Raw genomic sequence first — 26,930 nt, forward strand, 5'->3', positions numbered from 1 at the left:
CCTGAAGAAACAGAATTGAACCTTGTACTTTCTTTAAATATAGCAGGTTTCTCCAGCAATTGCTGATGCTTTAAATAACCATTTCCATGTGCTGTATAGTGCAATTTTTACATCTTTGGGGACAAAATGCATTTTTGTCAAATTAACCACTTCAAATTCTGATATATATCTTCTCTTTTCCCATGTTCTGTTACACTATTTAAAAATTAATTTGCAGATGAATTCTCTATTACCAAGATAGCAGTTTCCTTTTTAACCTTCCTGAAGAAAATGCTGAAGGTTTCATTCTTAGTCACCTGGCTGAACTGCCTAGCATAGCAAGTACAGCAACATGCCAAAGATACTGTGATGGCTTTATTTTTTCTTGGAGTTCTACATTACAGCTGAAAGAGACTAAAATGCCACCACTATAAAACTGATCTGTCATTATAGATGATTAAGGGATTTTTTTTGGTCTTTGTTTTGCACAGGTGAGATGTGCTACATAGAAAGCAAATCAGTTCACCTGACCCAAAGCAGTGCTAGAGTCACAGTCAGGCAAATGTTGATTTTCTCATTCCTTTATATTAGCAGACATTGAAGCCACAGCTCATTACAAACTCTTAGAAACTGCCTGCGGCTTTACAGTAAAATTTATATAAAAAGACAGCAACTGAATTTGACCTGCACTCTACACATACACAGATGTGCAAATGATCATTCAGAGTTTATATACCGAAGTGGATTCAGAAATACTGAAATTGGTCTCTTCATAATTAATTGCTAGATAAAACTTCTTCATCTAAATCATGTGAACACTACTACAGAAAGAAGTCAGTGGAGTCTCTGATAGCAAAGACTCAGAGCTAAAACATTTGAAACCACAGTTATTTTGAAATAAATGACTGCAACAACAATTCCAGAGAATTTTAGCAGTCTGCTATAACATTTAACCCAATGAGGATTAATTTGGCAACTAAGCAGTCACATGACCAACCCAGTAATTTGTTACAGTAAATTAGATTATTTTAATAAATGTATTAATGCACAAAACATAAAATTCAACCTTTAGAAAGATAAGAAAATGTCTAGCTTGAGGAAACAGAATAGTCCCATGCAGTATCAAAAGGAGGGGAAAAAAACCACCTCCTTCATTCAGCAAGCAGCGATGAGACCGCCTCATTCAACCTGAGTCCACAGCACCATATCATTTTGTCCTTTATCGTTTCTTGCAGCACACAGCCCCTACTTGGATCTTGCTGAGAGATTTAAGTAGATACACTTAAAGTAAGAGTAATTCATTGATGAAGCTGATTATCTAAGAATGAAGTAATTTGCAATTACTTCTTCCTGCACAGTCTGCCTGCATTTCCCTGAAATGCCTACATTGCTCCTTAAAGAAAGGGAACCTCCTAAAAACAAAGCAAACAGAAAGACTCCATGTTCCCAACCCAATTATTTTTAGAATCTGGAATTAAGTTGTGCATTGCTGATGGTTCCTCAGTCTTACAACTGCAGATCATGGTGAACTAAAAATAGAACTACCATTAAACACTGGATTGATCCCATCAAGTTCTACATCATTTGTTGCAAGCTTTGTGGGTATCAAAATTTAAATCAAAGGTCTATACCATAATGTAGAGATTCTTATTAATAAATAGAAGTATTGATCAGCTTTCTTCCTACAGCTAACCTAGGTACTGAATAAACTTTTTGCCTCAACTATCGAAACAAATCCAGACATGTTACACTTCCAGACAGAAGGGATTATTCTCTGCTATGGGGATAGTTTGTTTCCATTCTTTCAGCAGATGCAAATATATCTTTCAAACTGACTTTGATTAAAGGATTCCTAAGCATTTTCCCTGAGAAAAATAATCTGAATCATCTCACTATTTTGTTTATTAAATTATTTTAATTTTTACTTTCCCTGCAATGGTACGGCAAACATTAAAGGAGTTACTCTGAAACATCACAGCATTGTTCATCTCAGTGAACTGTGACATGCCTTCTAAAGGCAGGACACCAAAAGATATAAAAGTTACCTCTTCATAGGCTTCACATTCTTGAACACTTTTTTTGCCCCACTAACAGCCATCTGCATCTAATCAGAAGTGATGGTATCAGCTGGAGAACATACCTATGTCATGGGGTGAAAGGTGGAAAATGATGCATAAAGAATCTCAAAACCTACATCCAGAGTTTCCTGGAATGTAGTAAAGACATTATACTCTCCAATGGATGAATGTAAATAAAAAAAACCCAAAACTTTTCTGGATAAGGATCCAGAAGACTGTAACAGGTTTCCAAAGTTCTTACTTAAAAACACATCTTTAAAAATAGAATTATATTACCCTTATTTGTAGATATGGATGAAAAAATCTGGTTCTTTTAACAGGGGAATTAGTTGAATAGAGTACCAGAATAGATTAGAAAACTATTCATGGACACGTTTAAATCATGTCTACAGATACTGCGTTGACAGACTCAGTGGAAAAGCTCAAAAGAAACAGAGACTACAGAGAACCTATTTTTCATGTTACTATAACAAATGTAAAGACAAAGTCCTCTTCTTAGTAACAACCAAAATCGGTCACTATTCCATCAAAGTCAATGGAATATAGAGCTACATTAAGTAGTCCCAGAATCAGCATAATAATGTTTAAGTGATCATTGCAAATAAATGCATGGCTGTTAAGGTACGATGCTATGATCAGTTACGATTGTTACCATTTCAGTTGGCTAGAAAAGAAAATAACAGAGCAGCTTAGAAACACTTCACAAATGGCAAACTTTTATCTTCTTAGTTTTGATTTTGAATGGAACAAGATTTTTAAAAACCTGCTTAAAATTAAGCAGAACTGATAAAGTCAACACCAAATGCCAAAATTTCACTCAAAGGATCTATTTACATAATTATGGGCATGATTATGGGACCTCTATGAGTAATTAACCGAATGTAGCTCAAAGGAAAGAAATAAACAGAGTACTGCAGCATCCCTAGGCTGCTTATGTTTCACCCATTCAGATTTAAAACATTCCAGTGGGTTCATAACATGTAATGATCATTTGTTTCCTTACAGTAGATACCCAGCACTAAAACTATACAGTAAAATGCAGATCTTACCAGGCAAAGACAAAACCCTCATCAATTAAATGCCTCATAGTAACGTTTACATATGCGCACACACTTCCTCCCTTAAGCTGCCTTTTCCAAGCCAAAGAAGGAATAAGGTTTCTGGGCAGCAGCAATTCCTGTATCAGGATGGGCAGCGCAGTGAGGTGACAGTTCCTGTCCCGACCTGCGAAAACAACCAGTTCCTCTGGGCACACTCCAATGTGGGATCCCTTGCTGTCGATGAATACCATGTGAAGAGCTCAAGGTGATTAATCAGTGCCAGCTTTGTAAACAGGAAGCTTCTCCTCTCTATACATTACAAAAATTAAACTTGGCTATGAAACAGATATGGAACTAGCTTAATTCTAGCTGGTTGGCATGCTTAGAACTGGGTTCTTTTTAATGTACCTACAGTGTGATACTGTTGGACTGGGAAACATCTTGCCATCTAATTCCGCGTTAAAATTAAGCAGAACTTTATTTGCACCCCTATGTGTTCTGGGATGCAAACAAGACTACAGAGTTCTCCAGGTCTATAATACTTAAACATAACTGACTAAACCCCAAAAGAATTTATATTAAAGATAATCCGTCTTTCAATGATTCTCCGATATTTTAATTTATATGCCTAGGAAGCAGAAAATAACGTTGAAATAGAAATTAATGTGAATTAAATGTGTGCATGCATAAGTTTAAAGCAGGCATGTGAGATGTCAGGTCAGCTGCCTTTCTACTGCTTTTCTCCCTTTACTTGTACAATGGAAGCCATAAATGCCTTTTAAACACAGCTGTCACTGCGTACTCAATGCGGCCAGATGCCTACCACTACTACTAACCAAAAAGTGCTGAAGCCCACGCAAGGATTTGCTGGTCAAAAACCTTCTAAGCACTACAGACACTAAATCTGAAGTGGTTTTGTACTGACCAAACAGATTGCCAATAGCTCTGATTCACCTGATTCAGCAGTGTAGGTATTCTCCAACATCAGCAATCATTAAAAACATCCGTACTACTTAAAATAAATGAAAGTCACAAGCTAGCTAAAATTACTAAACGTATACTGACTCCCTGTGCCTGCCTAACTTCTCTCCTTTGGGGTTATACACAACATGGACAAAGGCTCTTAGCTAAGGATGAGTCCCTATTTTTAGGAGCCCAGTTCTTGGAACACCTAACTTTCATGACCTCCTCCTCTCCTGTCTGCAGCAGTGCAGACCACAATCCCACTCTCCCTGCCATCACCACACGTTCACGGTGACACATCTCTAAGGCCACTGCAGCAAATGCTTACACAAAAAAAAGTGTTATTGAAAAAGTATTCTTAGCTACCATTAATTCCACTTAGCAAGTGGAAACTGGTGAGAGAGCCAACTCCATCTGATCAGACAGCTCTTCTCGGACCACATGCAAGTGCCCTGGGAACCACCAGTGGCCCACAGACCACAGTTTGAGAATCACTGTTCGAAATAACTCACAACCCTCTTATTATAGAACACCATGCTCCTTGTCTTGCTCAGACTACTATTTTAGGGTTTTTTTCTGCAAGCACAGCATATCATGATGGTAGAAACTTATGTCTCATATCTGGTAACCATGCCCACAGCTATATCTGTCATTTGGTGGACAACTCTCTAGCAATCAACAAGATGAATAACTTGCTGAAGTATAAATGCAGTTTTACACAAACGGTTTCTGTCATTTTTTTGTGTACATTTGTATCACTTTAGCTAGAGGTAGAATCTCACTCAGTCAATTCTGCAGTTTCATTAGAAGTCAGAGGGCTGGAAAAGCAAACTCCATTCAGATGAATTGTAACAACTAAGAGGCAATATATCAAATAAATTCAAGCTGCACATGGCTTCAAAATTTTCCTGTAACACTACAATTTTATTTTAGTTTTTATACAAAACTTCATTTCACTTCAAAACTTCACTGATGGCAATTAACATCTTGGGATCACATAATCAATGTCTTCATAGATAATTTATAATCCCTCCATCACTTCTGTGCTTTTTCCCATATTGCTTCTTAAGGATAGAATTCAGTTTCAAAACGGTCTGAAGGCCCTACTCTCCCTGCATAAAGAAAAAGGAATGGAAGCACTCTTTTGATGGACTGTAAATCAATCCTTACTTACCTCTTTTTATCATGGGAAATGAACTAAGCATAGTTTAATAGATTTTAAGGACAAGCTATGTTCTTCTACAGTCCATAGGACATGAAAGATCAAACTAGAATTTTATCTTGTAACTTGGCTAGTAAGAATGTCGCTTAAAATTCCCTGTCATTCAGAAGCTACCTAATACTGATTCAGAACCAAAACAACAGAAAATTCAGTAGACAAACCACTCCAAAGGATAAACATGCCTTGCTAAAACAATAAAAAGTATTTGTATTACAACTGTGTATAGCTCAATACTCATCTGTACAGTTTAGAAAGTTCTAGAGGTTGATCTTTAATATAATTTATCATGTGACCAAATATTGTAACATTAAGACATGACTGATGACTAGCCATTTATTGGGTATATATTTAAATGCATCAGTTACGTCTCCTGAATCACACTATTCCATATTTCGATAGCACTTGGCATACACAGTATATTACAAAAATCAATAAATCACTTAATGCTGATTTCATTTTTCTTTACTTCTCTATCTTACTTTGCTCTAAAGACAAGTATCTTTGTCATCCTAAGGACAAACAAAACCAAACCTGTGTTCTTCTATTCTTATTTCTGTCTGAGACATTGTATTTCTTATTTCTTATCAAACCACAGCAGATGTCCACAGATTTAGTCCATTTTTAAGCATGGCTATGTAGGTACACCTGCTGCCTATACAACCTTTAGTGGCAAAAGCCAACCAGGATGCTAAAAAATGGGGGTGAGGGATGTGTTAAGGGGAACTGAGTATCAAGGGTTTCCGATCTAATCTCCCATTTTCAACAGCTTTTAAGAAAACTTTGGGTGAGACTAAGTCTTTTAGTCCTTATTTTATAGTGGGATATTCATAACACAGCAACTGAATTAGCAATGAGTGTAAAATTAGCGATGAATAATTTCAGGATTTGGTTATTGATAGGTGTTGATTTAAACTAGCAGTTTACTTCCTATCAAAAGGAGCTAAAAAGCTGTTGAAAAGCTTCCAACTAGCTACTGTTCATTGTCATCAGAGGAGCTACTTCTAAACACGGGTCTTTAGTCCTTCTGCAGTAGTCATGAATTTCATTTCATAAAGTACAGAGCTTCAGTCTCCACAATTCATGATGTATTATAATGCCCACCCCAACAAGCAGAGCAGCTATACTGGCATTTTGACAGAATAATTTGAGTGTGAATAAATATGAAATATTTTTAATCTTAATTTTATTTTTCAATTTTACCATTTTTTGTTAATCAAGATGTTTACAAAGTATTTACAAGTAACATTGTTTAACAATTTAATTTCTTTTAAAAGCACCAAAGTCCTTTTTCTGTTAAAGTTTTTTTTATCTTCTGCTCGTGTTTAAGGGAAATTGTATGTTTAAAACAGAGCAATGCGACAAAAATTATTTTATTCTGATTTCACTGCTATAAAATGAAACATTCAGTGACAGCTATAAACCACAAAAACATGACCTGCCTTTTGTCTTGCAACTAAGTCAAAAGACCACCCATTTAATCCCTAGGAAAATACTAAATTACAGATACCGGCATTCAGGCAGTAGCCTCTGTTTGGACAGTGAGGGCACTGAGCTATAGTGTACTTCTAACGCATTAATACAGAAAACAGTAACTTCCACTTTAAATAAACCCTCACAACATCTAATAAATTACTTGGTTAGATGCAGGAGAATATCTTATCAGATCAGAAATCTCAAAAGAAGTGTCATGCAAATTCTTCAACGGAGGGACACGTTCAAAGAATGTGAATCCAGAACTTAAAAAAATACATCAGCTGTGGGTATACCTGCCTATTGTTTTAATTTTTAAGGAAAAATTTACCGTATCTTAATTATGATCTATTTGTATACATTTTTACTTTCTTATGAACACATCTTTATAAAGTAGAAGTTAACCAAATGATGTGCAAATAGCTGCACCTTAAAAAGGCTTACAATACAATCACAATATATTTGTCATGGTAAACAGAGTGAGTAGGCAGGGGTTTTGGTATTAAAAAAAAGAACCTGTTTCCAGGTAGCATTTGATCAAGAGGCACAAACACCTTAATCATTAGAAAGACTACACATCAAGGTCTCAGGTACTGAAAAGAAAAAAAGCAGCGCTTTTAAGATCACATGAAAATTTCTAAAGCATATACAGATTATGTCAGATTTAAAATAAAGAGAGTGCTAGAAAACTACTCTCCTTTTTGTAATTTTGTCTACATCTAAGAATTGATGTTGGCCTGTTTTACAGTCACAGCAGAGTTCGAAACAACTGTATTTTTAAAAGCTGAGGAGGGGATAAGAAGTTGAAACCAAGGCATAACTTTTGTATTGCATTCACTGAATAAAAAATAAGTTTCAAATCTTTTTGCACAGTGGATTGATAGCTAGGAGCAGAATTACAGCAATGAAATGTTCAATTAATGTTGCATGTCTCTGTGGAGCATAGCTTGCAAGAGCTCTCTGAATAGAAGGCTATCATACAGAAGTAAAAATGAAGGGTGTAGCTTTGTTCGGCTTTTAAATCGCTATGTGACATGCCTCCAGTAAATTAGGAAGTCTGTGATTGATGGCTGCTGTTGGAAAACTTGCTTTAGTACTTCAGAGATTTTCAAAATCTACTTGATCTAAATATAACAAGGCATATTATTCCAACACAGTTTGCTTCATTTTAAACCCTTTACTACTTTACAGGCAGCATCATTTATATGTTAAATGTACTATTTAAACGCTTGCACACTTTTAAATCAGTGCTCTCCAAAGTGGGGTGTGTGCACAGTGAGGCACATGCATAACATGTAAGTAATCTTTATAATTTATATATTTAAAAAAAGATATAATGGTGGTGCATGCTCAAAAAATTTTACTGACAGAAATCTTTTACCAATAGCAGTGCATGAGCAAAAAAGTTTGTAGATCACTGTTCTAAATTCATCAGTATGAATTCTTCTTTCCTAGCAGCTTCCTTTCTCCCTTTTTTTTCATTTTTGATTTGCTAGAGTCCCATCTGAAAAACCTCAAGAATCAATGGTGTCAGATTCAAATGTTTCTTCGTCAATTTATGTCCTCATCCTTTTTATCAAGAAATACTGAACTTCCCCAGAGGATTTGCACGAGGCTATTTTAAATGAAGCATCACGAAATGCACATCAGAAGCATGAAAGAATATATGGAATTTTTTACAGTAACAGTTTTGTGCCCAGTTTTTTGACAAAACATCCCCTTCTAGTTCTATGTAGCATAGTAATAACTGACATGGTTTTCACAATGCTATAAAGCAGTTCTTGTTACAGGAACTTTGCCTGAGAAATTCAGAACCTAGAAGGCAACAAAGAACTGTGGAGAACACAATTATCCATCCCTATGCATGTGCTTCCTTTGGTCCTTGGGGTTCTGGGTTTTTTCACTGTAACACCACAAAATGTCAATTAAGGACTCCTGTGGGGATGCAGAAGCAGAACATGAGCAATGAGTCCATGACTCCCTGTTCCTTTCAGTCACCTGGGAAATTGCAAAAATGCTCTATTTTTAGTTTTGTGGTTTTAATCGTGCCTTTATAGTCAATTCCTGAAAATTACATTTTTGGCAGTAACTAAGTAAAAGGTAGGGAATTAGCTTCTAATATCCAAAAGTTGCTTTTCATTTCTTTTGCATCATAAGGATGAGAAAGAATTACCCCAAATCTCTTCTCTCACTGCAGGCAACTCACATTGTCACAAATTGGCAAAATATAAGGCCTTCCAGCCACTTTGTGCTTTCTCTTGAGTTTGAATGAAACAAACCATGTTTATTTTGCTACATTCAAAGCTACTGTGAAGCACAGAGTACTACCCATGGCAACTGTAGTAATATCATAATTTCCAAAGGTCACTAAACTTTTCAGGGTTCCCTTACATGACTAGCTTAAAGACTCCACATGGAATATTCTGGAATACTGTGTAAATGTATACTAATGACAGGATGTGAGCTTCCTGCTCCTGTGCTGCTAATAAAATAAATATGAAAACAATCTCATAAATGCCTTTTCATTATTTTTAAAACTATCCATCAGTGGCTTTCTATGCTTTTCTAAGCTCCATGGTGCTACAGTTATGTGTACCAGTAAGAACAGATCCTGGCACATGGTACTGAGAACACAGAAAACACCTTAATGGGTCAGGCAAGCAAGTTCCCCAAGCTCAGCCATGGCAAGAGTAGATGCTATTCAGTAAGAGAAACCAAGCCTGGCCACTTTCTGCATCCCTTCCCCCTGCAGCAAATCTCTCAGGCTCACAGCCCTGCCACAAGATGGCACTGGGACCAGGAGCAGCACAGAAGTGTGGAAAAGGTCAGTGCCCGCAGCACCTACGGCAGTATCCAAAGCAAGGACATCAGTGCACCTGCACAACAAAGAACATGACTCTTTCAGGCAGCTGTTATGGACTAGCTGTACATTAGGTTGTTTTATCACTTTAAGTCTGCTAATATAATTTGCCCACAGCATAGTGCTTTGGCTGTTAGTTTGCTAAATTTTTTACCTGTCACATAAATAAATACTTTCTCTTAGCTGTTTTTAAGGCAGCTAGTACCATTAAATGACCATTATTTCCATTACTGAACCTGGTGTATTTTATTCTGCTCCATGATTTTGGAAACCTCAGTCATGCTGCTGAGAAGCATTCTGCTCCCCAAACCAAAGAGCCATTTAAACTCTCACAACAAGAAAGCTGCTTCCTCCCTGTTCTTTAGTTGCCCTTCTCCACACGCTCACCAACTTCACTCTTGAAATGCTGTCCTTAAGATGTGTACTCTAATATTCAAGATGAAGATCTACTATGGTTATATATAGTAATAAACCAATACCTCCTGCCTTGTCTGTAACACTGCTTATATCCAATTTTGTCAACTTAAATTTTGTCTGCTGCTGTGCAATAAGAGGTTATGTTAGAAAACTGTCAGTGATGATGCCAGTATCTTTCCTGAGTTTTACAAATGAATTCCAAGTTCAGGATCACCCATGCACAGTTAAAAAAGATCTTTTTTATCACAGGCATTAACTCATATTTATCTGCCCTGACACTCATCTACCATCTTTTTACTCTCTAATGACATTTTGCAAGATGTTTCTGTAGTTCCCTGGCATCTAATATCTTCCCAGTAATGAAATGCTATGAAGTACCATCCAAAAATTCAGAAATTTCACTGTCCACTCTCATTCTGCAAGTCACTTTGAATAAAACTTGACACAGCACCAGCCAGATACTTCACTTCTGACGTGTCCATCCTTACAAGCTACCACTTTCTTGAAAATCCCCTCTTCTCACAGGAGCATTGTCTGTGCAAAAGCACACAGTGAAGTCAGCTGGAGGTCCGGTTTCAACTTCGATACCAGCTCCCTTCTCCCTGCAGGATGCTCTCCTTCCCCCGTACCTACACTCTCTTTTGTAGCACAGGGACTGTCACAGTGGAAGTGGGACATCTGTACAACATCCCTGATGGCTCCATCTAAAAACCCCTCAATTTCAACAAGCTCAGCCAGCTCAAGCCACCATTGACATCTCCCACCATCAAAGGCTCTTTTCACTAACTACACACTTACAGATCCCAGGGCAGGTTGTGAGACCTACTAACATTCTCTGCAACAAACTCAGCGCCATTCTGTTGCCAGACTTCTATCTGAATCCCACGGTTAACACAAATTATACGCTTAGGTATTTCTCACCTATCAGGACAAAGTGGTAACGTCTGGTAGTCTGACACCTGAACACAATGACTGGCAGGACTCTTATCAATGAAATACAGGTTTCAGTTTCAAACTTGAAATTAAATAAACCACTAAAAAAAGGCTTAAAAGCTCAGATGCAAATGTTAGTGAGGGGAAGTTATGCTACACAGCTACAACAGTTTCTTCAAAATTTTCAGGTTGCTTCACACTGCTGAGCCTTTTGGTCCTAAGGAATCATACTGATTTCCTGTATCACTGCAGTGACGACCGAGTACATGAGGTCTTCTGACTAAGTAGCCTTCAGGACAGGATTCCTTATTGGCTCCCCCCAGTTTGCAATGCTGTACATTAAAAATATCCACTTTGAGATGGCTACCATGTCTTGCTGGTGATTTGCACATCAAAAGACTTTTAACACATAAACAAGCAACCTCTCCCCTCCAAAACCACACCTCAGAAATATTTATTGCTTCCTGGAAATTCACTTTTAAATTCAGAGATAATGAAGTCTCTCCTAAAGTACTCAATCTCTTAATTGGACACTTCAGTTAAAAATGTATTTTTCTAATCTACTCTTCTCAACATAAACACATTCTAGACCTTGTTTATAACTTGTCTCTGAAGACTGCCATCAGCAAACTCTTATTCTCTTAATAGCACTTATTTGACTGGCAAATCTAATTTACCTAAGAGTACTCTTTTCCTCAGTAACTTCTCTTCTCATACAACTGTTCTGTGGAAATGTAATGGAGACATTTAAAAATCATGTCATGCTGTTTTTAATGAGCACAAGTTCTGCTAGTGAAATCAAGCAGGGTACAAATATTTGTATGTGTAAGTTACAGTATCGTACCTTCTATCATTTCCATACCATTAGGAGGCTTACAATGTCCAGCATGGCTCACAACCCAAACGGGATACTGCTGATTTAGTCCACAATATAAGGCCTGTATAAAGGTCCTGTAATAACCTGCCAGTCCAGGGTTACCTGCCAAAAAACAAAACATACAAGGCACAGTCAATATTAACCTTCGAACAGCACGTAATGTGCTTCAGAACAAACTAAACAGCATTATACAGCAATTTGGTAATCTATTTTCTATAGTACTTTTCCAATTTTTATTTTCCCAATTTCAAGGGCTATGCTATTGAACCCGTTTAATTCCATTAATCAATGGCACCCACGAAAAGCATTTTACAGAATTACTTTGAAATTTCAGAACCTAAAATTTGAGCTCAACACAACAGAAAATCTTTTCCAGCAGAGGTCAACCACCTGGATTATCTATCCATCAAGTCACAGATACATGAAAACTGGGCAAAGAAACCCCCAGATCTTATAAAAATACCACAAAGACTATATCACATATCACTTGATCCAGATGTCTGCACTTCAAATATCTCAGTGTTACCACTTCAAAATAGGCGTGTGATATTCTGACAATACAAACATCTGTACTGAGCATAAAAGAGAGGATGACTTTATTTTAAACTGATTGGATTAATTTTTTTTCTGCTTGCAACCTCATATTCTCTTTGTCCTCTTCCACGGACCTTGAGAAGCTCTTTCTTTTCCAACACCTGTGCTCTAGAACCACAGGAGAACCGTTCCCCCCGTCCTGCAAGCCATCAGCTTTAGCGAGAACTTCTCAGAAGAGGCTGGTGTGTGAACAAATCCACCTTGCCCTGAGAGAGCTGACCACCTTGCTCTAAATCCACTGTTCAACAGTGAGAATATCAACAGTCAGGCACCACTGCTGAAGTGGAAGTCTAAAACAGCATCCCAAAGTCAAAAATATCTATCTGGTAGGGATTTCAGGATTTCCAAACAAAACTATAATCTCTATTCGTCCTTTTTTTCTTTCTCTTTTGGATACTAGTAGTAACTTAAGTTGGAGAGTAAATCCACATGAAGACAAAGCAGATTTTGTTTCCTAATTCCCACACAGACATAAAACTGTATTCTTTCTCTCTACTTATTAATTTTCCAACGTAGTTCCACTGATTTCTTATTATCATTTAGACACCAGGAAACCCCACCATTACGGTTAGGATTGCTCAGTTACGTGTCTTTCATTCACATACTAGGCAATTCTGTTTGGTTATCATCAACAGCAAAAGGCAGCAAGAGCAGTACTGGGTAAAAAGGCAGCCACTTTTTAAGACAAAGACATTCCAAAATAACACAAATGTGTTACTAAAAGGGTACGAGAGGAAAAACACCAACTCACTAAAATTGCATAAACTCCTTTGTGTCAGTCTGCTTGTAATAAAAAGGCTGAGCCGTGTAAGTATTGATAGTGACAAAGACGACAAATCAGAGCTGTAATCAAATTAGTAGTTGTAGAAATGGTGTGTGGAGACAAAAACTCTTCTCCTTCTACAGTGGGCATTTTCATTTTGCCTTCTTTTACTTCAACCCTTCTGCTCCTCAGGTAACACACAGTATGTTCATTGCTCTCCCACGAGGCATTCCCTCGGTTCAGGGCTTCCACAGCGCAGCACTGCACCAGGCACCCAAAGCCACCTCCAGCACAAACACATGCGCAGGAGCTGATGTCTTGGCTCACACCAGTGATGATATGTGGGCAGAGGAGGGAAGCCTTCTGCTCTAGGTCACATCACACATGCTTCATCCCTCACTTACATGTAAAAAGCATCTCTGATGGTTTTCAAACCTTAATAAAATTACTGATCTTAAAACAACATTATTTTTACTGCAGTACACAGATTTGGAAAAAAAACAACCACCAAAATCAGAAACACCAAAACACAAAAAACGAAGTACCAGTTATTATGTGTTTCTAAGCATCTCTTTGTAAACTTGACATCAAAGAAGAATTAAAAAAAACAACCAAACAACAGTTGTTGTATGTATAAACTCCAGAATGCACGATCAAATTTTTGCAAACTTTTCCAAAAAAAGTTTTTAATTCACAGGGGTCACACATCTCTACAACTGCACTACTTTTTCATACATGAAAAAGATATAATATAGAGGGCTCCAGAGACAATAAAATCAAACCTAGACATCATCTGTCAAGATCCTTGGATTAATGTCACATAGAGAAAACCTACCTTTCAGCAAGGTTGAAGACGAAAGTAGCAGCAACCCAAAATAAAGTGTGTATTCTGTAGTACAAATGATCATGATGTTTGGGCACTACACTTAGTTCTGGAATATAACGTGATTAGATATTTTGAGATCAAGGAATCATAAAATTTATCTCAAAAGCAACCTTGTTTTTTTAAATCCTTCCCTCCTCCTATAATGCAAAACTAGGAAAGGGACAGATATGGCAACAACCATCTTAGACATTTGGGTGCTCATTCCCATCATGAGCCATGTGAACCTACTATGTAAATATTCCAGGATTCAGTCATCGGCTGAAGAGCAATGAAGTAAGAACTGCTTACAAACAGTGAGGCTTTGCATCAAATACTATAGTAAGCTGAAGACAGTGTAATACTTTTTTGATGGAAAGTAGTTTTTTATCCTGTGATAAATGTGATGTGTACTTTAGGCAGGTAAAAAAGAACATCCATAAATAGGAAAGAAACCTCCTTTCCCCACCCTTCATAAACATCTGGGCTCACAGTAAAATACATTCTGAGAGGGTCAGCTGTTAAGAGCTGCTGCTACTGATACTTAAAAATGCCTTGAAGGGGTACAAATGAGAACTGCTGGCACAAATGGAAAGGAAAATCAACAAAGATTTTAAAAGCAAAGATTTCTATAGAGAAATCACCACGTGTAAAGCAGCTATAAATTTATTCTTTATTGGACTTTCAATTTCAATGGAATTATTCCAGCTTTGCACTGACTGAAGTAAATGCAGATTAATAGTCCCTGCTCTTGAAAGCTTGCATCTAAAATATTTATAAGCAGAGAATGTTTATCTCCTAATATAGCTTAAATTTGCATGTCTGCAGAGTCAGTTGTTTTGTATTTTTTTTAGTTTAGTTGCTGTCAAAATACTTCAAGCGGAACAAACAAAAAACCTGAACAGATAAAGATTTTTTTGATACAACAGTTACAGTAACAGCTAATGGAAATAACTGGGTTTTAATATGCACAGCAGTCTGCGGTCAACAATATTTTGGGTTCATCTACTGCAGTTGAAATGTTGCTCTATTAAACTATTTTATTTTATAGAAAAAGAACTACCTGGTTCATCACAAAGGCACTAGGCAATGCAGTGGTCATTTGGGCATTTAAAGGATTTCCCAGTACATCAAACCAGAATTGCCTATGTTCTTTCACTCAGCAACTCAGTGTCAAAAAATGGAAACCACAAGTAAATGCAGTGTTAACCTCCATGATTTGAAGGTTACCCCAGTTATCTGAATACCGCATCAATCCTCAGACACCTCAGGGCACCGGAATCATTCATGCATGCCAGCAAATCTCAAGTTGCAGTCATTTGAATGAAGAAGCACATTTTAAGCAGTTACTCTCAACTCTGCTTAATTTTCAACAGTGTTTATGTTGTTTCAAAAGTCTTTTGAACAATAGCTGCAAATGGTGACCATAACAGAAAAAGACACAAAGCTACAATACACTGCATATTAGCTTAATTAACAAAAGATCTCTAAGCATTTCATGGGAAGAGTATGTCAAATGGACAATTTGCACAGTGAATTAGAACACAGTGGGGTCACTTTATTTGGTGTACTCGTAAGTTTCAATAACCAAAGGACTCCTGCCACCTTCTCTATTCTTATCTGTAATACACGACATTTCACCCAGCTTTTCTGCATTAAGTTCAAAGTCTTTCCATTTTTAGTTTGAAGATGGGAATCCACTTCCTCCTTTTCTGATCTGTTCCATCCACAGCTACAGCAAGACTGAATGTGCAGAGGTGTAATTTTGAGCTATATGAGGAGGTAAATATTCTCTACTTCTATATACTGCAGATGCAGGCTTTCAAGAACTGGAACCTCTAGTCTTTAATCATCCACATAGTTAAAACCACGAAAATTACTTATAAACATGAATTTGCCTTTCACTTTCAAACACTTTCTTGTTAAGGCTTTTTCCATCAAATCAAGATTTTTAAATGCCAAGCGCTTCCTTCATATGAAGACAGCTAGCAATAAAGAGAGAGCAATTTGTACAAACTAAGTATCTGCCCCAGGGTATCACTGCTAAAGAGTAACTTTTACCCTGATTTCACATTATTTCCTACACAACGTGTCATAAAATCAAATTTATCTTGTCTTAAAATGAAATACATACCAATATTTGGATGGTGCACTTACAAAAAAGAAGTTATTCAGACTTGGTTAAACTTATATACAGTATGCCATCAGTGCAATTCAATCAGCTTAATTTTGAATGCAAAACAACGAACATATAGTGCTCATTTAAAAGTCACAGATCATAGCCACTCCCCACAAGCAATGACAGCTTTTGAGGCTTACAAATTGTCAAGCCTTTTTTAAGTGTTCTGCAACAGAAAACATTAATGTAACATGTAAAGTATTATTAAGAGAACACTAGTATTAGATAACCCAGACTTAGTGTACAATGTAAACCACAACAGCAAAATATTTCAGGTTAGAAACAAAAACATACACCAAAACATAAATGAAAAGCCTTCTGTCCTGAAAGAGGTAGGTCAAAAATATATACAGCTTACTGAAATGAAATTGAGACTGAAACATAAAAGTAAAACAATTCTTAGCAGTTCTGGAAGGGATATCTAACTTGAAAAGGATTTATTTAAGCAGTCTATAGTAAACACCAAGAGTGGTGGGGAGTCAAGAAGAAATTTATGTGTAGCTAAATCATCCCAAACAGCAACAAGTTTTCTTGCACCTTGTTTTGAAACAAACTTTTGGGTTCTGTGCACTGTCCTGTGAGATGCTCCCCAGTGTTTTCAGCTGTGCCTCCAGAAGTCTGACCATCTGTATCAGCAGTAGCTGGCATTCAGCTGTGGTGCTTCAAGCACTTCTCTAGCAGTTGCTTTCTGTCTGCTCTGGGACCTCAGCAGGGCCATAAAGAATAACGTCAGCTACATGAATAGAAGAAGGGAAATACACAGCCAACAGTGCGTTTACAGTGTGTTTACAGAGAACTTTGAAGAACTGGAAAATATGCCAGCAATTAGCATGAGTTCAATTTTAGAAATAATCCACAGTTTCAGAATTAAGTATGTATGCTGCAGTATTTATATGATAATCTCCTGCAACAAAACCAAATGCAGACTTTTTTTTTTTTCTTAAATGAGCAGCCATAAATCAAATTTGAAATCCAGGGGTGCACAGCAGGACCACACAAAAATCATTTTTGTGGCAATGATTCTCACTGCCTCTTCGCAGAGCTGCCAAAGTCCCAGCTCCAGCTCGCAGTCTAAATGACAAGTTACTCGCTCAAGGAAACTTAATCTGTCTCTGGCATCTGACCAGCCACCATGGAAGATGCAACTCCCCTATGTTAATGAATGGAAAGCAGCCCACGCAGATGTCAGAAGGATTTAAATGGAGCATGTAAAAAACACAATGATGTTCTCACACTTGGGAGAAAACTGCAGAAACTGACACCATGGCTGATGATCAGGCCTTAAAAGGAAACACACAGGTTTCTCTGACATGCAGGGTCAAGGGATTTCAAATAAAACATCTCAAATAACATTTGAATGATCATCATAAACTCACGCCAATTAAGTTTTCACCTGTTTGCATGTCTAAGGGACTCGCATTCTTTATCCTATGTTCTGTTTATAGTTCGTACACCAGACGAGCAGCATCAGCCAAAAAGCAAATAATTACAAGGGCATTATACAGAAACACATGTGAAAACTCTTGTTTGATCCTCTGTAACTCCAGAATCATGAATTTGCCTGGAAAACACCTTAATATATTTGCCTATGTTGAAAACAGGGAATCTCAGAAGGATTCAACCAGGTGCCTGTAAGACAGTTTATTAGAGAGGTTTTTCAAGAACATTTCACTTTTTTTCCCTAAACACACACACTCAAGAGTTTTTACTTTGATACAGCTATAAAACATACATATTGGATTTTATAATACACATTCTTTATATGCATTTTGCAAAGCAGATAAGCTTATCTGCCGTTCTCCAACACTGTTCCACTTTTAGGACAAATGTGGGTTCATTTACCTCTAAAGAAATCCCATGGACAGTCAATAAACTTGCATTAACTTAACACAGCTGGTTTTGCCCAAGTGACAATGGTGCCTGAAGTCTGTGAATAAAAAATCCCAGCTAGAAATTGTGACAGTACATGTCTGTTTCCTCATATGAATGATTAACAGCATCTATCCAGGAAGATAAGATACAAAGTCTGAAACCCTGATTTTGCCCACGGCAAACTTACTGGACTTTGTGATTAAGTGATATTGCAAGTGTTATCAAATCCCCAGATGTATTTCCATAGTTACATCTAACATTTCAACCAGGTAAAATAGGTACATAAATACAAAAAGGCCTTGATTTTTTTTTTTTTAATATGTCTGTATATTAATGGTTCTTGGAAGGGAGTCAAGATTGAGATACAAAACTGAAAAAAGTTGAGTTCATAATGGAATACTGAATGTGTCACATTTTTTAAAGGCAGAAAGCAGGATTTTCTAATGCTTACAATTAAGTATTTTTTGTTCCATTTTCTCCATAGCAAATGAAAAATGAACACAATTAATTAGGACTCCCAGTACACACCTACACATACACAGTCTCTTAAGCAGATGCTTAGGCAGATGAAGACAGATACAGCTACTTTTAACACCTCTGATGTGGTTGCTCTGTCTGATCCAATCTGTCCTACAATCGATGCTAGCAGAGGGGCTGCAGTGAGGTCTGTGCTGGGTCTAGAATTTCTAGTGGGAATTTTTCAGTCGGTTTCATAGTCTGAAGCAGAATTGGACCAACAGAAAACAAACCTCCTTCTGAAAGAAAGGGAGAGAACAAAGGAAGTGTGCGAAGAGGAACATGAGACTTGGTGTCAAACGGGTTCACAAGAAAGCCTATGAAACATCTGAATAACAACACATCCCTGATGAGACAACATCAGCAGGAAAAAGACAAAGGCAAGAAAAATAAACAATTCAAAACCCAGATAACCACAAATTACTTGTTTTGTACAGCTCTCAAGATTTGACCACTTTTGAATAATATACAAGAAGGAAGCAAGCAATACATTCAAATGGCACCAGAAAGTAAGTTTTCAAGTTTGCATCAGAGATCTCCCTATGTTATACCACACTGGTCAGTTATGAAAAAGAAAAGCATCGGTCTAGGGGCTCTGGGATTATAACATTTTTGGGTTTGCTTCTGTTTTGTAAGATAGTTTTTAGAATAAAATGGCAGATGGGAAACAAATAGCAATGGAGAACATGAAGACAGTTAACTGCAGAAAAAAGACTTGAAAATGTGTTTCAGCAATTTTTTTATATCAAGACTGTCAAGAGAATGTAATATTTGAAATAAACAGTCTAAGGTGATTTTGCAAATGAATTCTGCATTTGCGTTTCTTACTAGTCTTCAGAAATGCAAGACAAAAGAACAAACTGCTCTGCATATGGATAAACTAAGATTTACCAAGGAGAAAATTGTCTGCATTGGCACCAGAGCGTGTCTGGTAGAGGAAAAGGCCTTGTAGTTCAGGTATTAGTACTGGTCCTAAGCAGATGCTCCATGAAGGCTTCAACCAAAACACTTCATTCAGGCAAACACTTTCCTCATTCATAAACTCAAGTCACTTCGCAAGCACAGATGTTTAGCCATTTAAAACCTACTGTGCAGAGCTTCTGCCTCTTAAGAGAAGGCTGCAATTACAGATTTAAAAGTTCCAAAACTTAAAGGTGGAAGGCAGCTCTTAAGTATGTATTACTACCTATTTATTTATTATTATGGGAATTTTTAAATCCATCAGGAATAATCAAAGATTGTTTTCAGAAACTGAAATCAGGACAATGAACAAAATCTTTTATCATGCCCATAACAGGAAAACAACTGCACGAGTTATGACTTACTGAATTTTTGGCTCTATTGTTTTCCACAATCAAGATACTGAACATAATGGGCCAAATTTATTTTTAATGTAGCTGAAACGATCCATAGGAGTTACTATTCAGATAAAAATGAGGCCATGTGTTAACTACAATCAGAAAGGGAATATTTACTTTTTATTTTCAGAGATAACTAGGTCAAAATATTTAATAGCAAGGCAAATCCTTATCAGCTCAGGTACTTCTGGCAGCAGCTGCAAGGGAGGAAAAAGTACATTATACACTGGTAGCTTAATACATTTTCCTTGCATTATTTGTACACAATGCCCATGAACGCTGTATTTCCCTCATAGGTAGGTACTTCAGGAAGTAATTTCTTCTTCCCTCCTGCCTCAGACATCCCATGAAGAGAAACAGACCCTTTTCTAAATAGTCAAATCAAGCAAATTACCCTAGAACACAACTTTTCCATAACCCCAGCCAACTCAAGCCTCTGCACGCTGCAGTAGAGGGATCACTTCCTCCCCTGATTATGCTGTACGCAGCCAGGCAGGGCGGATCCATGCTGAAAACACCACCTCATTAGCAGGGAGAGGACAGAGAGAAGACAGACTGCGGATTGAGTCATTTCAGTAAGTTACTTCAGAAAGTCACATCTGCCACCCAGATTTAGTGGAGGGAAAATACTGTCAAGCACAGTTGGGTGTTCAACCATAGTATCACTGCTCTGCCTCCTCAAACTTAACGAGCTCAAAACCGCCAAGCCCCCATCAGAGGTACCTCTGGAACACTGGGAAATTCAACAACAGTGGCAAATTTCAAGCCTAGATCTGAAATAGAGGCTCTTCTTTGCATGACAAAAAAATATCTGTCATTAAAATTAAAAACTTTTTCATTTCTAAAGACAATGGAAGCTGGTGGGCTGACCCAGTAAACAAAGCACAACTGTCAACGTATTTTAAAATATTAGTCACAAACACGTAGTCCGTAAGCAGCAAAAATAACGGACAGCAATATCCTAAGAGCTGAATTTTCTAATACAGAACATGGATAGAACACACACTTTTCTTTCAGGAGGTACTTTACCAGTACAGACTCATAGAAACATTTAAGTTGGAAAAGACCTCTGAGATCATCAAGTGCAACCATTAACCCAGGACTGCCAGGTCCATCACTAAACCATGTCCCTAAGCACTGCATCTATGCTTTTTTGAACCTTCAGGGATAGTGATTCTACCACCTACCTGGGCAGCCTGTTTCAATTCTTTCTGTGAAGGAATTTTTATTAAGATCCAATTTAAATATCCCCTGGCGCAACTTGACGCCACTTCCTCTTGTCCTAATGCTTGTTACTTGAGAGAAGTGGAAGAGACACCCACCTGCCTACAGCCTCCTTTCAAGCAGTTGTAAAGAGCAGTAAGTTCCCTCCTGAGCCTCCTCCTCTGCAGGTGAAACAACCGCAGTTCCCTCAGTTGCTTCTCATAAGGCTTGTACTCTAGACCTTTCACCAGCTTCATTGCCCTTCTCTGGACATGCTCCAGCACCTCAATGATTTTGTTGTAGTGAGGGGCCCAGAAGTAAACATAGTATTTGAGATGCAACCTCACCAGTACCAAGTTACAGGGGGGCAATCAATTCCCTTGTCCTGCTGGCCATGCTGGTTTTGACACAAGCCAGGATGCTGTTGGCCTTCTTGGCCACCTGGACACACTGCTGGATCATGCTCAGCCAGCTGTCAACCAGCACCCACAGGTCCTTTTCTGCCAGGCAGCTTTCCAGCTGTTCTTCCCTAAGCCTGTTGCATTGCATGGGGTCATGACCCAGCTGCCACTTTGCCAGGACTGTCGATAAATGATGGAGAGCACCTTGGCGAGCTCCTCTGCCAACTCCCTCAGCACCCTTGGGTGGATGCCACCCAGCCCCATAGACTTGTGCACATCTAAGTGGAGCAGCAGGGCATTGACCATTTCCTCCTGGGCTGTGGGGACTTTATTCTGCTCCTCCTCATCCCTGTCTTCCAGCTCAGGGGGCTGAGTACCCAGAGAGAAGCTGGTCTTGCTATTAAAGACTGAGGCAAAGAAAGTGTTCAGTACCTCAGCCTTTTCCTCACCCTTTGTGGCAATGATCCCTGCTGCATCCAATGAAGGATGATTACCCTTGACCCTCTTTCTGTTCCTAACATGTTTGTAAAAACATTTTTTTTTATGTTTTACAGCATGTATGTTCTTCTGGCCAAACTTTTTTTTGGTATCACTTTGAATCCCTTATCCCTCCAAAAAATTGGGGAAAATTGACAAATGTATTCAAAGTTTTATGGGGGTTAAAAGCAGAAATCAAGTAGGTACAAACTAGTGTTATCCGCCAAAAATAATGTTCTCAGGGAGTCAAACTATTTAGCTGAGTAAAATAAAAGGGAGAGCCCTCAAAGAACCTTGGTGTGAGTCAAGCTAGAACATCCCATTGACAAGTCCTCAAGCACTTGACTGAAAGAGATTTCATTTTTCCCATTTTATAAATCAGAAATAAACAGACCAAATAATCTATGCATGAAAATTAAAGTATTACTAACCACTAAGAGCTCCATCAGTTAGCAGCACCTTATATCCATTGCTGTCTGAGAAAAATACATGGTCAGCTGAAAGTAAGACTGATCTCATAATTAATCCATGAATATTCATGTTAGAGATAAAATAAGGATCGAAAAGTTGGAAGAAGTGGCTTTGGCAATGTTAGGAAGACAGGGCTGGGCTTTCTGTGTGTTTCTGCTCCTGTTCAAATGCAAATTTACAAAATATGATCATACATAATACATATCCTGTGCAACCATGTGAATCGGAAGTATTCCACTGTACTTATGCTTCACCGAAATAGAAAGCCCTGCTCTTAGTCTTATCTGCTGATAAGACCTATAGTCATAGGGAAAGGGGAAAATATGTTAGCTTGCTCTATGTAGAACCTTCTACCTGGATTGCTATGTTACAGAAACTTTTAACTTTACAGTGTTGTGTTCTCTCACAGATTGCTTTTGCATCATGTATACCAGTTACTGGAGAGTAAGAAAACTCCTTTCCCACTGTCTCATTTTTTATTCAGAAAAAAAAATAATTTCAAAGCAATGTAAAATACAAATTATCCATGTCAAAATCTGAGACCTCAGGGTCAAATGTGGAGAGTTGGCAGCTTCATCAAGCTGCAATGCAAACAAAAGCAGAAGTCACAAGGGAGAAGCATTCTCAGCAAATCATTACCACCTGGTGTGACTGGTGGGGTACCAACTTCTACAGAAGTCTCAAGACTGAGCATGTGAACCCACATATATGTGCTGCATGTTGTGGACTGACACCATAATTTAGCAACAGAAAGTTCTGCAGCACGTCCAGCTGAAGAAGCTCCCACCAGAATTCTCCCTTGACCATCATTCCCGCCCCCCCACCATGGGTCACAAGCTCCTGAATTACACTGGCACAACTCTGTGGAGGCGTGCTGTGAACCCGAACAGAGAACTGTTCCAGCTTTAAAAAGACCCCAGAAATAAATGTATGTATTTGTTTAATTCACAGTATGATCTCTCAAACTATTGTTCTGGCATAACCCACGGGTAGAGTGGCACAGTATGGTGGGAACAGGAATGTCTTATGCCAGTATTGTTGACAAACATTTTGAATTGTGAAATAATGGCCTTAGGAAGTTTTCTAAGTGCTCCAAGCACTAAGCTCTTAGATTTCTAGTGCCTGGCGGGCCTTAATGTACACTCTACAAACAGTTTGTGACTTCCATACTAAATTAGACTCCTCAATGTCTGCTTTATACCTTACTTGATGGTTCTAAAAGCTACCTGAATGCAAGAACTCTTATCAATTGCCCAGTCCTGCCAACCAGTTTCCTTACAGACTGCTCCAATCCAAAGAGAGGTTCAATTACGTAAATCTCAACTGCTAATAAAAGCAGGGAGTGGTAGAGACTTTCCTGAAAGGCTCCAATTAAGTGATGTTGATCACATAAGATCAGTAAGACAGACAGGTGGGATACAAGGAAGGATGCTTTTCAAACTTTTGTGACTAGCAGTTAGCTTTCCTAGAGCGAGTCCAAAGAGCAGTCAGCAGGCAAGCCATGCATTCAAGGCATCAAGTGGTCGCATCAAGTCCTACACTGCAGTTGTGCAGGACAGGCCACGATAAGAGCATAGCATTTCTCTTCCTCTGTTCATGAAAGAGCTGCAGGGAATCTGCCATCCTCTCCTAGCTAACTCCCGGTCAGGCATGATATTCTACAGTGAATACTCTGCTCAAGTTTAATATCTTCAGGATGAAGTGAAGTTTGAAGCAAATACCACAGAACAGATGAATGCTGCTGCTAAGCTAATATGTAAAAGAGGAGCCTTTGTTAAATAAACAGAATGAGCATCTGTGTACACACAGATAGGGGATCCTGCTCAGCTGTTTGGATATAAACATCTACCTCAGGACAGAATTTTAGAAGAAAAATTGAGACTTTTTTTGGTTCCTGATTAGCCACACATGACTCAAGTGTGCCATCTGGACTAGATGCCATTCTGAGCTGCATAATCCTCCATGTGCCTTGTCAAAGGAGCCAATAATCCAACCAAACAGGACTCTTAAATTGATTCCTTTGACTAGGTGCGTTAAATAACACCATCTTTACTGTTCAAAACCTAAATTTCCCTTCTCTCCTCCAATGCTTCAGCTGAGGATGGACAATAGCAGCATTGAAGGTATAGTCAAAATAAGCAAAGATAATAGAACCTATGCAACTTCTTCTATCTTACATTAGTAGAGGTAAACAAAGATAAATACATAAAGCACAGTGTTAATATGACAGCAAATACACATTCATACAGGAAACAGCTTTTCTGCCTCAGCTTTAGGTCATCAAAACTATGTGATACAGAATTAGGCAAAATGAAGTGCACGTTAGTGTGTAAACAGGAGTCCTGTATAGCTTATTTCAACATTAGCACCAATGCAGTTACTCTATGGCTTTCTTCTAAAAATTCTCATTGCATCTGAAGACATTACTTAACTCAAACCATCAGAATCCAAAGTTAAATGAACGATTCCTTTAAAAAAGACCTGATGTACTTAAATATGATTAGTTATTTTTCCTTAATGTCCTTTGGATATTTACTGCTGTACATCACAAGATGATATACGTCCTGGTACAAGAAATCCACACAATCAATAAGAGTGGAGTTGCCCATTGAGCTGGTCAATGACTTAAACATTCCAGGAGAGGAAGTATTTGATGTCTCACTCCATGCAGCTGTGCTTTTATTGTTCATTTATTTACTTAGTGTTAGCTGATTGTAACAATGCTAGCTTAGAGACACAGATGATGGATAATATAAATTTTGCAAATTTGATGGTTTATTTGGTGATTTGGTACACAATTTGCAAGGACTACTAGCCATCTATTGAAAAGTAACCCAGTGGAAAGGCTGGGAACGGAAGCCCCAGCACTCTAATTCTTATAGTCTCTACATTCTGGGTGGACTTCCTGTATTTCAGTCCTCCTAAAGCAAGTACAAGACATTTTTATGATCCTCAACAACCAATGTAACTGATGAATCACAGTCACATGAACAATCTTATAAAAACTACTAACTTTTTGTGATACACATACAGTAGAGAAACAGTCAGTGCTTACCTATGCATTCAGATGAGAGCTTCAAGTCTGCTGGTAAATGGTATAGCTGGCTATTACAGCAGTAAACTTTCAAAAAACCACTATATTTTTTCCTACTCTTTAAAACAGCTCCCTCTTCTGGCATAGTCTTTCCATGCCACGTTTAAGTACCATTCTTTATTCCTTACCAATTTTTAATTCTGTTTGGTTCCCAACACTCAACAAACCCAATTCCAGTGATAAGGCACATACTATTCAGTATGGCTGTAAAGGCAAGGAGAAGGTACCTTAAATTATAGCTTTCAAGAGTAGCTATTTCTAATCAAATACTTATATAAGATTATCCATGTACTTATCTTTACTACCTTTTGAAGGCACCACAAAAATCAATCCAGATCAGAATCCACACCTGGACAAGGAGCCTGGCTGCCCCATCCCTGGGGCAGAAGGGATCTCTAGAGATCTATCTCCCAGCCCACCCTGTGCTCATGCAAGGTCAGCTAGGGCAGGTTGCCCAGGTATGCACCCAGTCAAGTTTTGATTATCTCCACAGACTTCACAACATCTCAGGGCAACCTAACCTCTCAGTAGGCAAACACGCTCATGGCAGTGCTCATCCCTAGTTACTGATTATACAAAGTACCCTGGAACTTATGCTCCTTACTTTAGCACCTTAATTAGGTGTTTAATATTAGGCTGGATGGAATTGGACCTTAGAGTGCCTTTCTGAATGAGGTGACGTGGACCTAGCCTGACCCTACAAAAAACACATACACCCCTCCCAAAACTAAACCAAAAACCAACCAAACAAAAAAACAAAACCAAAACACAACCAAACCAAACCACAGGAGAGCTCTCATAACCAGGCTGATAGTGACAAAACTACAGAGGTAAAAGATGAGGTGAGGTTGGACAAACATTTTTTCCTACTACTGATGTGCTGACACTAATCAGTCAAAAAAAACCCAAACCACAAAACCCAAAGGAGGAAAAATGCAGCTTTTACTGTCTAAAGATTCAGAAGGAACAGGTTCTTGACTCTGTTTATAGAATGGTTGCTGAAGCTCATTCAGTGACTGTGAGCACAAACTGTATGGAGCAGAACATAACCCAGAAGTCCCCTTGCTCAGGAGGTAAAAGGTCATCTTTCCTCTTCACCTGGCTGTCTATTGCCAGCAGCATTCCCCTTCCTCCAGTTGTATTCCAAAGGCAAATGGTGAACAGCGCTGTGCCCTGGGGGAGGAGATACTGGCTGCCCACTTAAAAAGTAGTTTCTGAGAGGATGGAAGTACCTTCCTTGAGTAGCTCAGTGGTCTCTACACCAAAATCAGATTTTGCCTCACATAAAACAGTTCTGATCT

General features: G+C 38.2%; 1 protein-coding gene across 2 annotated transcripts in view; it reads right to left on the reverse strand.

The window, feature by feature from the left end:
• The window catches only part of LDAH (lipid droplet associated hydrolase), a 123,953-nt gene that overhangs the window by 75,200 nt on the left and 21,823 nt on the right, over positions 1-26,930 (reverse strand). Inside the window, exon 3 of one of the 2 annotated variants that reach the window (XM_080390024.1) lies at positions 11,825-11,941. In XM_080390024.1, coding sequence (XP_080246150.1) covers positions 11,825-11,941 — 117 coding nt within the window. Of the gene's footprint in view, positions 1-11,806; positions 11,942-26,930 lie in introns of both variants that reach the window. The other variant, XM_080390023.1, reaches the window with a different exon arrangement.

Source organism: Falco punctatus (assembly GCF_963210335.1).
Source record: "Falco punctatus genome assembly, chromosome: 5".
NCBI lineage: Eukaryota > Metazoa > Chordata > Aves > Falconiformes > Falconidae > Falco > Falco punctatus.